This window comes from Chlamydotis macqueenii, chromosome 4 (genome assembly GCF_036417535.1).
Source record: "Chlamydotis macqueenii isolate bChlMac1 chromosome 4, bChlMac1.mat, whole genome shotgun sequence".
NCBI classification, from domain to species: Eukaryota; Metazoa; Chordata; class Aves; order Otidiformes; family Otididae; genus Chlamydotis; species Chlamydotis macqueenii.
The window spans coordinates 36998125-37012319 of record NC_141559.1 but is presented as its reverse complement, the minus strand read 5'-3'; the positions used below and the strand labels follow the sequence as shown (position 1 = coordinate 37012319).

At 36.4% G+C, this 14195-nt stretch overlaps 1 protein-coding gene across 1 annotated transcript in view; it reads left to right on the top strand.

Moving 5' to 3' along the window:
- The window catches only part of DCHS2 (dachsous cadherin-related 2), a 69337-nt gene that overhangs the window by 43177 nt on the left and 11965 nt on the right, over positions 1 to 14195 (top strand). The window contains exons 10-15 of the mRNA XM_086747665.1: positions 824 to 958; positions 1205 to 1414; positions 2650 to 3507; positions 9355 to 9465; positions 9721 to 9932; positions 11409 to 11560. Of these exons, the coding sequence (XP_086603791.1) occupies positions 824 to 958; positions 1205 to 1414; positions 2650 to 3507; positions 9355 to 9465; positions 9721 to 9932; positions 11409 to 11560 (1678 nt within the window). The remainder of the gene's footprint in view (positions 1 to 823; positions 959 to 1204; positions 1415 to 2649; positions 3508 to 9354; positions 9466 to 9720; positions 9933 to 11408; positions 11561 to 14195) is intronic.

Genomic DNA, 14195 nt, shown 5'->3' with positions numbered 1-14195 from the left:
CTAGAGAAAGACAAGAAGACTAATATCCCTGTACTGTATACAAATGATAGGTCTAATTAGGAACTGAGTGGAATGGATGTTTGGAAAAACGTTGAGGGAAAATCTTTAACCTTCCCTTCTGGAAATCCTGCATGACTTTATAAAACCAAGCAGTATCAATTCAGAGTTTGGCTACAAGTAGGAGCTGTCTAAAAGGCCTAAGGTGTGCTGTGGGAATGTCCACCAAATTGACTTTTCTGTTGAAGACAACTAGGAGATGGCTACCCTGGGAGTCCTGATGGGACTTAGGCACCTGCCTGCTCAGTATTATGAATATTTTGAATTGGTGGGCATGCCTGAAAGTGTGTGTTTTCTGTGAATATTTATCCTATTCAGTGTTGTACTGTACAGAAATACTTGCACTGGCTCCAAGTGAAGTTAAGCGGAGAACCAGAGCTGCCAGAGCAACCCAGTACTCTGCCTGACATGCTGGTGAAAAATAAACTACCTACCTCAGGGAGAGCAGAAGACAAACACATGGATTCCATGGTCTAAGTTAATGCTGTCTTGCACTGTGTTGATATGTCAGCTTGTTTGGAGACATGCCCTGAGTGCCAGGAAATGCTGCTGAGGTCACTTTGAGTGGCTGGAAGACTTAGGCACAAAGCAGCAGCTGGACAAGACTTTTTGTTAGTGAAGAAGCAGTTATTCACTGCATTAAAAAAATAATAATTTCAGCCATAACCCATTTCCCAGGATGGGGAGGGGGAGAAGAAAGAGACAAATCTGTAGACCTGAATGTGAGGAAAGTGTGTCTTACTAAGACTTCCATTGTGCTTTTAAGGACTGAATTCCCTGCTTCAGTATGAAATCTTACCAGGAACTGGTTATGAGAAATTCAAGATGAACTCAAACAGTGGAGAACTTGTAACAGCTGCATCACTGGACAGGGAAACCCAGGAATTTTTCAGTATTAAAGGTAACAGTGTGAAATACCTATGAGTGCTTGTAAAATGGGAAGTGAGGCTAGATGTGGTGGTACTATCAGCATTACCTTTTTTCATGCCATCTGAATTACATGGAAGTGGTAAGATTTTCAGGTACAGAAAAGCATATGCTTTTTTGCATAGCACAATTAACTCTCCTGTTCTGCTATTATTAAGGAACATCTATTGTTGCATCCACAACCATTGTACAAAATGTACTTTCTTTTTATTAATCTTAGTTTTGGTTCGAGATATTGGAACCCCGTCGCTGTCGAGCACGGTGACAGTTATCTGCAAGGTGCTAGATGAAAATGATCACTCTCCCACATTTCTGCTTCCCTCCTCTGAGATCTGTATTCCAGAGAACCAACAACTGTCTGTCGTTTACATTACCCGGGCTGTAGATATGGATGCTGGCAATAATGGAGCTCTAAGATACAAAATAATTGGTAAGTTACACTCCATCATTTTTGTTAGTATAAATCAGGATGTATATAAACAGCAGTATCCAAGTTTTAGACTAGTCTTGATTTTACCAGGCCTCCCTAGCTCCCATCTTGTCCACATTCTTTTTTTCCTGTGGAAAAAAAAAAAATCTTTCACCCCTTTGTCAGCATTAATAAGCACTTTCCAGGCATACTTTCAGTCTGCTTTCTGGATTTGAAATAGTACAGAAAAGAAAAACAAAAACTACCAAATGCTGGAAGGAGACATTAATCATGAAGGCATAATTTTGTCCTTTTTGTTATAGTTGCAGACATTCTGAATGTAAATATACCCTTGCAAATAAGTATAGGAATTACTCTAACTTTATTTAATTTTATTTATTTGATTTTATTTCTTGAGAGCTTCTTTCACCCAGCAATTAATAATGCCGTACTTAGTTTTCATATTGCCAAACTCTCCCCATGTCCACTATGCCAATGTAAGCTCCACAGCTGTTCAAAGCCTCCTGTAATATCTTTGCACAAATAGAAGTTTGCTCTGCTTACTTTGGTTTGTGGCTCTCAGCAACAGCTCAAATGTAGACAGATAGCTACTGCGGTGACAGCCAACACATTTTTCTTTGAAGAAACAGTTATGAATTCCTGTATGGTTTTTTTTTTGTTTTAATTTCACAATATTTTATGATCTTTGATTTAATTACCTTTGGTCTTTCTACATGTTATAAAGTGTGTATGCCATTCACTGTTACTAAAAACACTGGCTTTTCTGTCAACTGCTTCATATTTACCTCCCTCTCCCCATGCCCTGCAAATCAAGGCCTTGCACAACTATTCACTTCCAAGAGACAGGTTTGTAGAAGAGAACAAGGAGCATGTAATTGCAATTGTCAGCAAAGCTTTATAGGTTTCTGGAATTTGTAACTAAGGTTGGCAAGAGGTCACTTTATGCAGCAGCATAGCTGCAGGAGATTTTGTAAGGTGTGCTGCTTTGGGAAAAAAAGACATGCATTGTCAATTGATAGGACATTCTGTATTTGCTATCATTGCTACCCACTGATTTAAATGAAATGTAGATTTTAATTCATATAAGAGGAATAAAATATGCGAAAGGCGCATGAGCACACCAGCTGTTTGAGCAATTGGATCATGGTATTTCAATTAACATAGTGGCATTCACATGGGATTCTTTTTTCAAAAGTAATTGTTTGTGATCGTTTTACTTTTTGTGTGTTTGAAAGGTGGAAATGTTGGAGAATACTTCACACTAAATAACACTTCAGGAAAACTGCTGATCACTCGTAGCTTAGACAGAGAAGACATCAGCAATTTCACTCTTGTAATTGAGTGTCATGACCTAGGCAGTCCTTCGAGAAGCTCCACTGCCCAGCTGTATGTAACGGTCTTGGATGAAAATGACCACAACCCGCTGTTTGCAAAGAGCCAGTATCAAATCTCTGTGAGAGAAGACCTAGAGGAAGGCTCAGCCATCCTGGACCTCTTTGCTTCTGACGAAGATCATGGCCTGAACGGCGAAGTTATGTACTCCCTCATTGATGACACCTTTGGAGCGTTTGCCATCGACAGTGTAACGGGGTCTATAGTTACTACCAAGGCCTTGGACCGGGAGACCAAATCCCAGTATACATTTAGGGCTGTGGCATGTGACTGTAGCACCCATTTGCCAAGAAGCACCACTGTCAGTGTTGTGGTGCACGTTGATGATGTAAATGACAATGATCCCATTTTTTTGCAGAATCCTTTCAGGGCCTTTGTGCCTGCTGAAACCACTGTGAATGAGACAGTAGCCACTGTGAGTGCAGAGGACATGGATCTGGATTCAAATGGAGCTGTTGTTTTTGGTCTGATGATAGCGGAAACTGTATTTAAGATTGATGCAAAGACAGGTGACATCATTCTTCAGGAGCCCTTGGCTTCCGAGGACTTCAGTACCCGGCTGCTAGTGACAGCTTCAGATCAAGGTATCTTACCTCGAACAGCCACAGCTATGGTCATTATCTTTACAGAAGAACAAGAGGAGGAGATTTCATTCAGCCATAGTCTGTATGAAGCAAGTGTGCCTGAGAACAGTGCAGCAGGTGGGCATCAAATCCCAATTTGTGTTCTTGCAGTTGCCAATCTCCCCTCCTGTTGGAATGGTAATTGTGATGAATACTATAGGGAACCCTTTTTCTTGTGTTGCAGCAGGGAAAAGTTAATTTGGATGTAGCAAATACTCATCAACCCTTTTCCAGTGTACTAGCATGAAAAAAACCATGGCCTGTTAGTTGGAGGCATTGTCTGGCTCTTGAGTTTGCTGCCCATGTACAACAGTGTTGCGCACATTGAACAGAAGGCATTTGTGTGAAAGGTGGTGTGTTTCCATCCCTCAGCTTGGGAAGCCCTGAGCATCATCAGTGATTCACTCTTACAGCAAAATAAGTTTAATAATGGGTGGACAGCGTTTACCCATCATTTCACTTGTCAATACACAGAAGCTCAGATGATATAAGCAGTGTGTACCGGTTGCAACATGACATGTCTTGATTTTGCAGCCCCCTTCATGAACTGTAATGGCTTTCAGAGATACTCTAAAACCTTACTGAAGTTTTGGACTTTCCGGAAGAAGGAGAATGGAGGGTAGCGGGAGGGATGAAGGGGTAAAAAAAATCCAGAGGCTTTGGTGCATTGCCACTCAGACAGGCTTCTACAGTGCATCTGTAGGCAGACCCTGTGCTGTTGGATGCTACCTATAGACAAACAGCTTAAATCATACAGTTCTTACTGAACAAAAGTAAATAAATCTGTATAATAACGAAAATTACTACTCTACTTTTTATCATTCAGAGAACATTTGTAGTTATGCCTCCTGCCAATTAGATATGGTAAGTACCTTGTCCTGCTTCAGGGGATGAGTTTATTCTAATGAGGGGCAGAAAGGAGTGCCTTTCACATTTTTCTGCACACAAATCCTGATGTACAACTGACCAGATATATTTAGAGATCTGACCTGGACTATATTCTTGATTCAAACACTGCCTCGTGAGGTTCACCTTGAACAAGTCATTTATCCTCTTTATAGTTCAAATTTCCCTCAGAAAAATGAAAGCAGTATTCCTTTATATCCTAAGGGTATCATGAGACTAGTGAATTCTTAGATGCCCAAAGCAGCCTATATATTTGATTAGGAATTGGTAAAAAAGAAATGTGTTAATAATTTTGGACAACCAATCAATTTTCTTGCATAATTACAAACAGATGTTTGTAATTATGCAAGATGGCTGTTGCATCTTCAACACTGCTGTGTTTACTCAGCCATTCTTTCTCTGTGCCTGTTTGGGACTGCAAGCCAAATTTTCAGCAGTATATTTTAAGATGAAGATAATGCTGTGAGTATTACTGGTGTTTCAGTTGACAGATCAAAAATAGGCAATAAGGTAATTTCTTTTTTAATTAAGTGACCTTTTATTTTAACCATAGATGAAATATTTAGGTTTTAGGCTATTTTTAAAAAGTTGTGATGAGTGAGCAAACCACCAAGCTAGAGCATCTTTCTAGGCTGTTTACTGTCTGTCAAAAAACATGTAAGATTTTTGAAAAGGTGAAAGGTTTCTGACAGGAAAGAGTGGGGCATGCAGTAGTCTGGTGGTTAAATCACTTGCAGAGGAGCATTTCCTTTTCACTCCATACTAAGCACTCTGAGTATAGAACCTATGGGATAAGTTCTTTAGAGTTCTTTAATTTTTTTTTAAACTAATGCTTTATTGCTTCTATTACAAATGCAAAAAAAAAAAAAATCCCTAAACGCGTTTGTCCTGACATCTAAAAAATACTTTTTATTCCATGAGTTTGACCAGGATTTACAAGTAGTTTTGGACACCCTGAAATTGAACTTTTCTGTGAATGTGAGTCACAGAAGGCCCCAAGGCCTCTAAACCTCATTTTACTAGCGTCAGCACTGTACAGTAATTAATCGAGTGTCACTTTGCAAAGGAGACTGCCCTGAGACAACTGCTGCTTCCAGAAGATACAGTTCAGGTGTCACAGCAATCTGTGTTAATCTCTCATTTTCTGTCTTTTCACTGATCTACCCGTTGAGGGTCAGTTGTGGTGATGTACAGAGGCCCTCAGTCCTAGGTGTCCAGAAAGCAGACAGACCCAGGGTGTTTCCAGAGGTGAGCCCTGGGCTCTCAATTTTCTCTCTCTCTTCCTGCAGCAGGCTTGTCTTTTCAGAAAATGCTGTGAGAACCTGTTTGTCCGGCTTCCTGGGGAAGTACTGTCAAGGCCCTGGTGTTTCAGCCTTTTCAGGAGAGATGGGCTTAACTTGCATTAATCCTGGATTAAAATTTCTTTCTAGTTAAAAAAAAATAATAAGAGGGAAGATAGGTTTTGTTAGGAAACAAGTATCAGTTTAAAGAAAGAAAATAAAATTCAGAGCTGTGTGGCAATAGGTAAGCTAATCTGATCCTAAATTTTCCCAAGTGGGGAAACCATTCATGGGTTAGGCTAGACAATTCAGTTTGCAATTATGGAAGTCCCCCAAGGAGCTGGCGTAACGGAATACCATAGTCAGATTATTCTCCCCTTCACTCTATAGAAAATATAAATAAAATTCAATTAAAGTTGTTGTGATTAAAGGAAATTTAGCAAAGCTTTAGGAGGATTTAATCACAAAATTTTAGTTTGTATATTGAATAAAAGTCTATTTGTTAAGAAGATCAAATTCCTTTAAAAGTATGAGAGATTTTACAAAATACTAATACTGTTTTGGCTCTGTAGTATTTTCTTATTTATATAAGCATAAGTAAATATAAAATATTTTACATTTCAGGGAGAAAAAAAAAGCATGACTATAATTAAAACTCTCATAGAAGTTAGCTTACAGGATATATGTGATCTTGGGACCCCTACAAGTATGAATGGTACCACTGTATTCAGTCCATGGGAAATTTACATTATATACTGATTATTTGTAGAACTGGTATTAATAAATGCGGCTTTCCCTCCTAATTTTATTTCTACCTTAACTAATAGAGTGGGAAATCTCTACATTTATTTTTAAAAGAATTTTAAAATCTGAATAGTATAACCAATGAAAGCCAAAGCCAAGGGTCCTTAGTTTTAATTTAGTCTAAACTTGTCAATTGGGTGAGTGCCTCAGGAACTGGTCCTTGTGGTCAGATTTTCTTTAAGTGTTTGACCTCCAAGTTTAATGACCTTCAGAAAACCCCATTCTTCTGTTTTTTGTTTAATATTAAATATTTAATGGCTTTAAATATTATAAACTGCATTACAGCAGGCACTTGGAAGCCAGTCAATAAATAATCAGTCACTGTGGTCTCCAGAGGGTAAGAAACCTTTAGTATTCACCATGCTTTCACTTGAATGGTTGTTTGCATAGCACTTCACTGGAGACAGATTCACCAGCAAAACTTGTTGACTCCTCCTTTTTTTTTTTTGAATAGATACAAAATATGTCACCTCTTATTCTGTAAGTCATCTCTTACTCTTTATGCTCAGTTAGCTTTTTCTTTCATTAGCAATTAAGAGGTCTCAGGAAATAATGGCAATGATGAACCGAGGTTAGATGACAAAGGAGGGAAAAAGAGACTACTATAATGAGTGCAGAAGAGAGAAGAAAAACAATCATATAGATTATACAGTAGCTCATTTCTGGGGTATATGTCATGTCCAAACATAGAGTACAACAGAAGTTTTTGAGTCTATTTGGCTGGGTAGGCAAATACTGTTCACATGGTCATACTTCAGTTTCAAGTCAGTAGGCATAATGTAGAGGTTGATGTGTTGTCTGTTTAAAGAGCTTGAGATACTTCCAAATGCGATCAGGTTATCTGATTGAACTGAAAAAAAACCAAACCACTAAATAGAAACATTTTAAATCACTCTCCACTTTTTTTAATATTCTTAACTACTCCGTAACTTGATTGCATAGTGTTTCAAGCCAATCTGAGTACTTTCTGTTATGATGCTATTCTCCCTCTTTCCTTGCACTAGCTTCAGTGCTGATCTCATCCTCACCGTGCCATTTCAGTGTCCTTTGCAACCAGAAAGCTACCTTCCTCTTCATTTTCTCAATTATAAGGGTTACATGTTATGACCTCTACTTGAAATAGTATCTGAATCACGTATACTGGAAATTGCGAGCTCCAGCAGATGGGTACTGTCTTTTGCTATTTACCTGTATAGGGCCTGTGTGTGTCACAACAGACCTTAGAGTTTGATCGTATTTTTTTTACAATGAACTGTGAAAATTCAGTTTTTGTAGAAGTAATTTTATTTGAAAGAAATCAGAAGAAATTTCTCTGCTGAATAGTCATAAACAGTTTTGAACACAATTCATGAAAATATGAAAAATATGAAACATAAAGGATAAGGATTTGAGGACTCAGAGCAACAAATTTATTAAGCTCAACCCTGAAAAACAAGGATGCAAGTAGAAATGCTGCTGCTTCTTTTTTTTTTTCTGATAGTTTTTCTTCTTAAACATGCAAGCAAACAAACAAAAAGACTGCTGACAGCAGTGACATTCTTCAGACCTTGAGTTTTTTTTCTTATCTTTAACTCAGCTCTGAGGATGCTATGAATGATTGCCCTTGCAGGCTTCTGTAGTAAATCAAAGTTGCCCGGAAATGAAAATTCAACCTACAACCCCCTATTTTAGTTCCTAAAAAAACACAGTGCAGTGTTCTTATTGGTCTACTTATTGGACAGTTGGATCTTACTTCCAGAACTTTTCTGGCACATATCTTATTGACTAGTGCAAAAAATTGTATCTGTCAAAATCGACATATTTTGCTTTTGACAGTCAGATTTTAGAAGCAAATTACAAACCATTTAGAAAAAAAAAATTTCCTGGTTTTAAAAATTAGTAAGTAACAACACTAAAATAAAAAAGGTAGCAGATAGATTTAAGAGCAATGTTTCCTCTCATTTTAACACTAAAAATAAAGTCCTTTCCTCCAACATCCAGGACACTGAGTGTGAACAGCATGCCCTTTGTAATGTAATAAAGTAGCTAGTTATCTATAATGCTGCTTGGAAGAGTTCAGGTTGCACAGTAAACTCATTCCATCACAGTTGCATGGAATCAATTACAATTAAATTAAATAATTAAAATCCATTAAAATCAATTGTCATTTATGCTAAACATTTTCATAACTCGCTTGAAAAGAACAATTATTTGGAAATCTTGATAATGCTTTTTAAACTTGCTACATTTTTGGTAAACATGATGATTCTGAGCAGGATAATGTATTCAGTTCCACATTTTTTCTCTAATGCTATTTCAAACAGGATCTTTATTTAATGTCTATATCAAATCATTGCTCTTTTCATTGAATTTGGATTCTGCTTGAATTGACACATAGCTATGCAGGTAGTTTCATCTTTTCATTCTCTCTGTCAGAAGATGGCTAATTAAAATTTTTAAGAGTATTTAATTTAAAATATTGTTCAAAAATCCAGATTTAATTCAGATAAATGAAGGACAAATAAACTCTTTATGGTGATTCAGGAGTAACATGCATTCCTATGATGCACAAAAAAAAAAAAAGACTATTTTCCTTAAAAGAATTCATGAAGAGATGAGATTTAAATGACCACAGACAGCATAACCTGAATAAAAGGAATACATATGACTCATGAGAGTTTGCAATTAGGAAAAGTTAAAGCTCATCATTTTATTTAGGCAGGTGATGAAGTTGTGATCAGATGAGTAATTTACTGGGCAGTGAGTGACAGACAGTACCTTGCTTATGAAGTCATGGAGGAGTTGGTTTTATTGTCTAATATTTTAATTAGTGAATAAGCTCCTAGCCTTAATACATAGGTGTTTGACTGTGCACCTGTTATTAATCACAATAATATAAAATTAGAATAAAACCTTATAAAGTGGACATGATGAAAGTGTCTTATTGCTTCCATAGGTACATCACTTCTAACTGTAGAAGCTTATGAACACAAATTTACAGGAGAAAACATAAAATACAGCATCTTCAGTGACAAGGAAAGCATATTCTCCATACACCCCATTACAGGTACATTTTTATATAATATGTTTTAGGAAATTGCCAGTGAAAACTTAGCTGTCCAAGATTTATACAGTAACTAGCATGGTGCGGGTGATGTTAGGTAGAGGAAGGACATGGTGGGGAGCTTGCTGGAATTCTGTCATGTGTTCAATGAAGGAGACGATGTATGTTAGGGACTTAATAACTGCATTTGTGCATGTTTTTTTCCTGAATACCTATGTCACATCTTGATATTTTTAAGTTTTTATTTCAATAAACCAGGTGCAATCACAGTAAAAGAGTCAAAGTTTCTTGATTATGAAGTTAAGAAGAAAATCCATCTTTCAATTTTGGCTGAAAATGGCTTGAATTCAGCGCTCTGTGGAGTGACAGTTTTGATACAAGATATGAATGACAATGTACCTAAATTTGAGCAAAGCTATTACAAAGCATCGGTATGGGAAGGCCACAGTCCTAAAACAGACATCATACAGGTAAGTGAAAATACATCTTCCCAAGCCCAGTGCTGTAGTTAAAAAGAAGTTTGGTTGGTCTGTTCATGACTACAGTCCTGCTAGGTAGGTTTCTTCTGGACCATTGTCTCTTAAAAACTGAGTGGGATTCTCAGTGTTGCTACTACTTTGCTTGAATACATAAAATACTCAATGGCTTTTTTCTAAATCGTATTTCAGATCTTTTGTTCAGGATTATTAAGTTGAAAGAGAACTTTCTTAATAGTTGTGCAGCTAGGCTTTAAATTATTTTTTAAAATTTTTCTGTTTCTCTCTTCAAATAGTTGAAAAATATCATTCAAAGCTGTGGTTCTGGTTACAATGTAGGCTGAGTCTTGCATTAATGCATCTACTGAAAGGGCTATAGCAATAAAAAGAATACTTTCAACTCATCAGACTAGTATAGTCAAACTCAAGTTTAAAATCTGATGCCTGAAGAGCAGCTTGTCTCAATTTAAATGTGCAAACACTTCTTCTGAATGGATCCATTCTCCGAAAGTGTTTCCAGCTGGCCATGTTAGACCAAAAGAAGACATCAGTTGGACTAGAGGAACACATAATTTCCTCAGTACATGTTCTTGCATTGCAAGTCAGGTCACAGTGAGGGTCATGTTAGGTACTAAAGATATTCCTCCTCTAGAGAACAAATAAATGAAAAGCTACAAATGCCTGCAGGGAAAATGATTAGAAACTGATGGACATTGTATTTAGAGAAACATATGTCCAGGAATGGAGCAAAATCAAAAGGCAGTCAACCCAGATGCATAGTCAAAATTTTATGACAGAATACATTCTATTATGTTTCCTTTATTCAATCTGACTGGTTGCCTCTGCTATGGTTTGGATCCTGTACTCATTATAATGCTTGTTCAGCAACCAGAAAAATACAAAGATGACTCTTCAAAGAGTCAGAGGAGTCTTTGAGAAGCCTTTTCACTGCTGTTGAACGTTATTTATTCTGTTGATTTTATAGCTTGCCTCTGCTGTTTTTACATTTCCTGGTTTGTATTTTAAAAAGTAATTAACAAATTAATTCCATTAAATCTCTGAAAACTTAATCATTTAATTATTTTGTCCTTTGTGTGTTTGTATAGCAGTAATACTTCAAAGGCCAGTCCCAGACCCCTGAGAAGGTGCATTTTTATGCACAACTTTCTAACAGCAACCTTATAGTATTTATAAGCAGTGTAAAATGATTACATTCAGCCCTAGTGCTTTATGTAGCTGAATTTCAGATTACTCAAGGAAAGAATTAATGTGCATCCTATTACAATTCATTAACAGATTTTGTGACCTCACATGATGCTCTTGTTGAGGACCAGTATGATTTTTCGCTTACATCTGTGCAGACAAAAGGAAAATAACCAGAAATAGGCGACTGTAGTATAAGGGTTTGGTTTTTTTTCTAAAATCACATTCTGCCAGTTTGAGTTAAGCCTTAGTTTTGCTCCCAAACAGGTATTTGCAACTGACCTTGACAGTGGGCTGAATGGAGAAACTGAATACTCAATTTTATCTGGTAATGAAAATGCAACATTTCTAGTTGATTCAGCACGAGGGATTTTAGCAACTAATACAGTCCTAGATCATGAAAACACTTCAACTTACAGGTTTGTATGCAAGGTTCTTATAAAAATGTATTATTATTTTTGTTCACTTTAACTTGAGATTTCTCATGTTACGTATTTTATAATTTTCTGTTGATATCCATTGCCACTAGAGCCTGGGTGCAAGCCAGACAGTGTTGAGAACAGCATTAAAGCTGCCCATTTGTACCGTGGATTCTTGCATACTTCTCAAATCTAAGGGAAGAAATATGGTCTTGTTTAATCAATGACAACACTTACTAATATAAGTGAGTGTGATGATTCACTATATGAGTGATGGCAGTCCTGGATTTTAGTTTATTAACAACTGCGCAGCCATTCCGTCTCTGGAACTATTTTTTACAAATACATAAAGACACAGAGAAAGCCCTCAAACCAAATGCGAGAAACAGGAATATGTTTGGTTCTTTAATACAGAATATGGTTGAAGTTTTCTTCTGCATAATCTGATAAAGATGCTTCTGTAAGCTATTTCCATCTATAAGCTGTCTTGTAGTAAGTATTAGTTTTTTTCTGTTTTCTAAGAAACTGTGAGTAAATATAATCAAGTGGACATGACAGTTTTTCTTTACAGGTCATGCCATAATTGGAATTAGAAAGCAAATCATGCCTTGAAAAGAAAACAAGAGTATGCAGATTCATTAATACACCCTTTTTATGTTCTGTAATCTCTACAAAAAAAAAACCAGTAGAAATTACCTTTTTTTTTTTTTCATATGGTTGTGGCATCACTTAAAGTATTTGCAAGTTTTCCTATCCTCTGGGGCCTCAAAGTTGTAAACATGCAATCAGGATCCTTGTGAACCAGATTAACTTTTAGAAAACCACATCAAAAAGATCAACAGAATATGATTTTAAAAAAAATATTGGTGTAATTTCGTGACTGTCCTAAAGGAAATACGTTATTTTAACTTAGTGTACGGAACCCTGCTTTTGCAGTTTGTTTTTCACTGAATCAAAAACATGAGTTCTAATTTTTAATCATTTAAATAGCATAATACATTTTATTTGTAACCAGTACTTTAAATGAATGCCTGGAATAAACCCTTCAAAGGAAGGATGTTTACTGTTGATGAAGCATTGATCATATAAGCGTAATTCTCATATCTGTTTTTAACTGGAAGCCTGATTGATTTCAGTATTTATGTTGAAATTTAGCATTTTGAATTGGCAGTTTGAGGAATCTGAAGCTTCATATTCCTTCTCTTTATTAATAATATTATTAATCTGAACATTGTTAGGTGAAAAGTGAATGGCAAAATAAGCTTTCAAAACTGTTTTCCTGTTTAATTTCAAAATGTTACTATTGGTTCTTTCAAATTTGCAAGGAGTTGTTTATTTTATCTAAATTCAACATTTTCATCCCCAGAAGTTTGAAGTCTCTTATAATAGGAGTTACAATGAAAGTGTTGACAGAACCTTAATTTTAATGGCTTGACTGAGATGTTTTTAGAGAGGTTTTTTTCTGAAATTTTAGAATGTGATTATTTTTAGTAAAATATTTCCATATGTATACCTTACCAATATTCATTCTAGAAAAAAAATACACTTTCTATATGGAATTATACATGGTCCCCAATTGAACACTAGCCTGCAATTCAATTTATGTGTTCTGTCGGTGTTAGAAACCACAAAGACACCCAGGACAGACCTGGTGTGGTTCAGGAATGGAAGTGCTGCAATGCACAGCTTTAGTTACAGCCTTGGTATTCCATATTGTCATGTGAACATTTAGGCAGTAATATCTATTTGACACTTTAAACAGAAACTGTGACTTAGAGGAAAGAGGGAGAAATGATGCATTCAGAAAATCTGCAGGGAGACCCAGAAAATACAATGCAACATGCAAACAGTTGTTTGTACACAAAACATTTAATTGAGATGCCAGGCTCTGACTTGTATATCCTTTCGCATAGGTTGATGGGGTTCTTTTTGTATCTTCTTTCCAAATATTTACTTACAATAAACATTTGTTCAGAAGATAGTTTTCACAGAGAGTAAACGTCCTTTTAGCCATGTTTATCAGGTCGTTTCTTTGCTATGTTGTGGAAATCAAAAGATTGTTAACAGCATCTACTGCCCATCCTTATGCAGGTGTAAAATGGAAGCGTACAGGCAAACACTCATAATCTGACGGTGAGGTTCTGATCCCACTAAAATCAGTGGGAACTTGACCGTTGTCAGGTGGTGCATGTATTCAGGTTTTTCACTTTATCGCTTACTTTTATAATATAATAGGGCAGCTATTATATATTTCTGCAGACATTTTGGCTGAACATTACTTTGGATGCTTTCATATTATCCAATTTTCACATTACTGTTGTCCCCTTATAAAAAATGAGGAGAGTCAAGTTCCTCCAAAGGGACAATTTAGCACTTAGGTTTTAATTCCTGCTCTGAATTACCAACTGGAGAAATGTTGGTAATCCAGAGCAGGAATTACCTGCTTGAAAAAGTCTTGCTAGCTTGTTTATCCACCTACATTTGGTATGAAATTGCCTGAAATGAGTACAGATGAATACTTACTTTTCTTTGTATGATTTTGTTAGGTTTTGCCACCTAGAATCTCCTGGACATTTTCCCTGCAAGACACAAAAAATAAAACTCCAGACAGTCAATCTTACAGAAAGGAAGATGG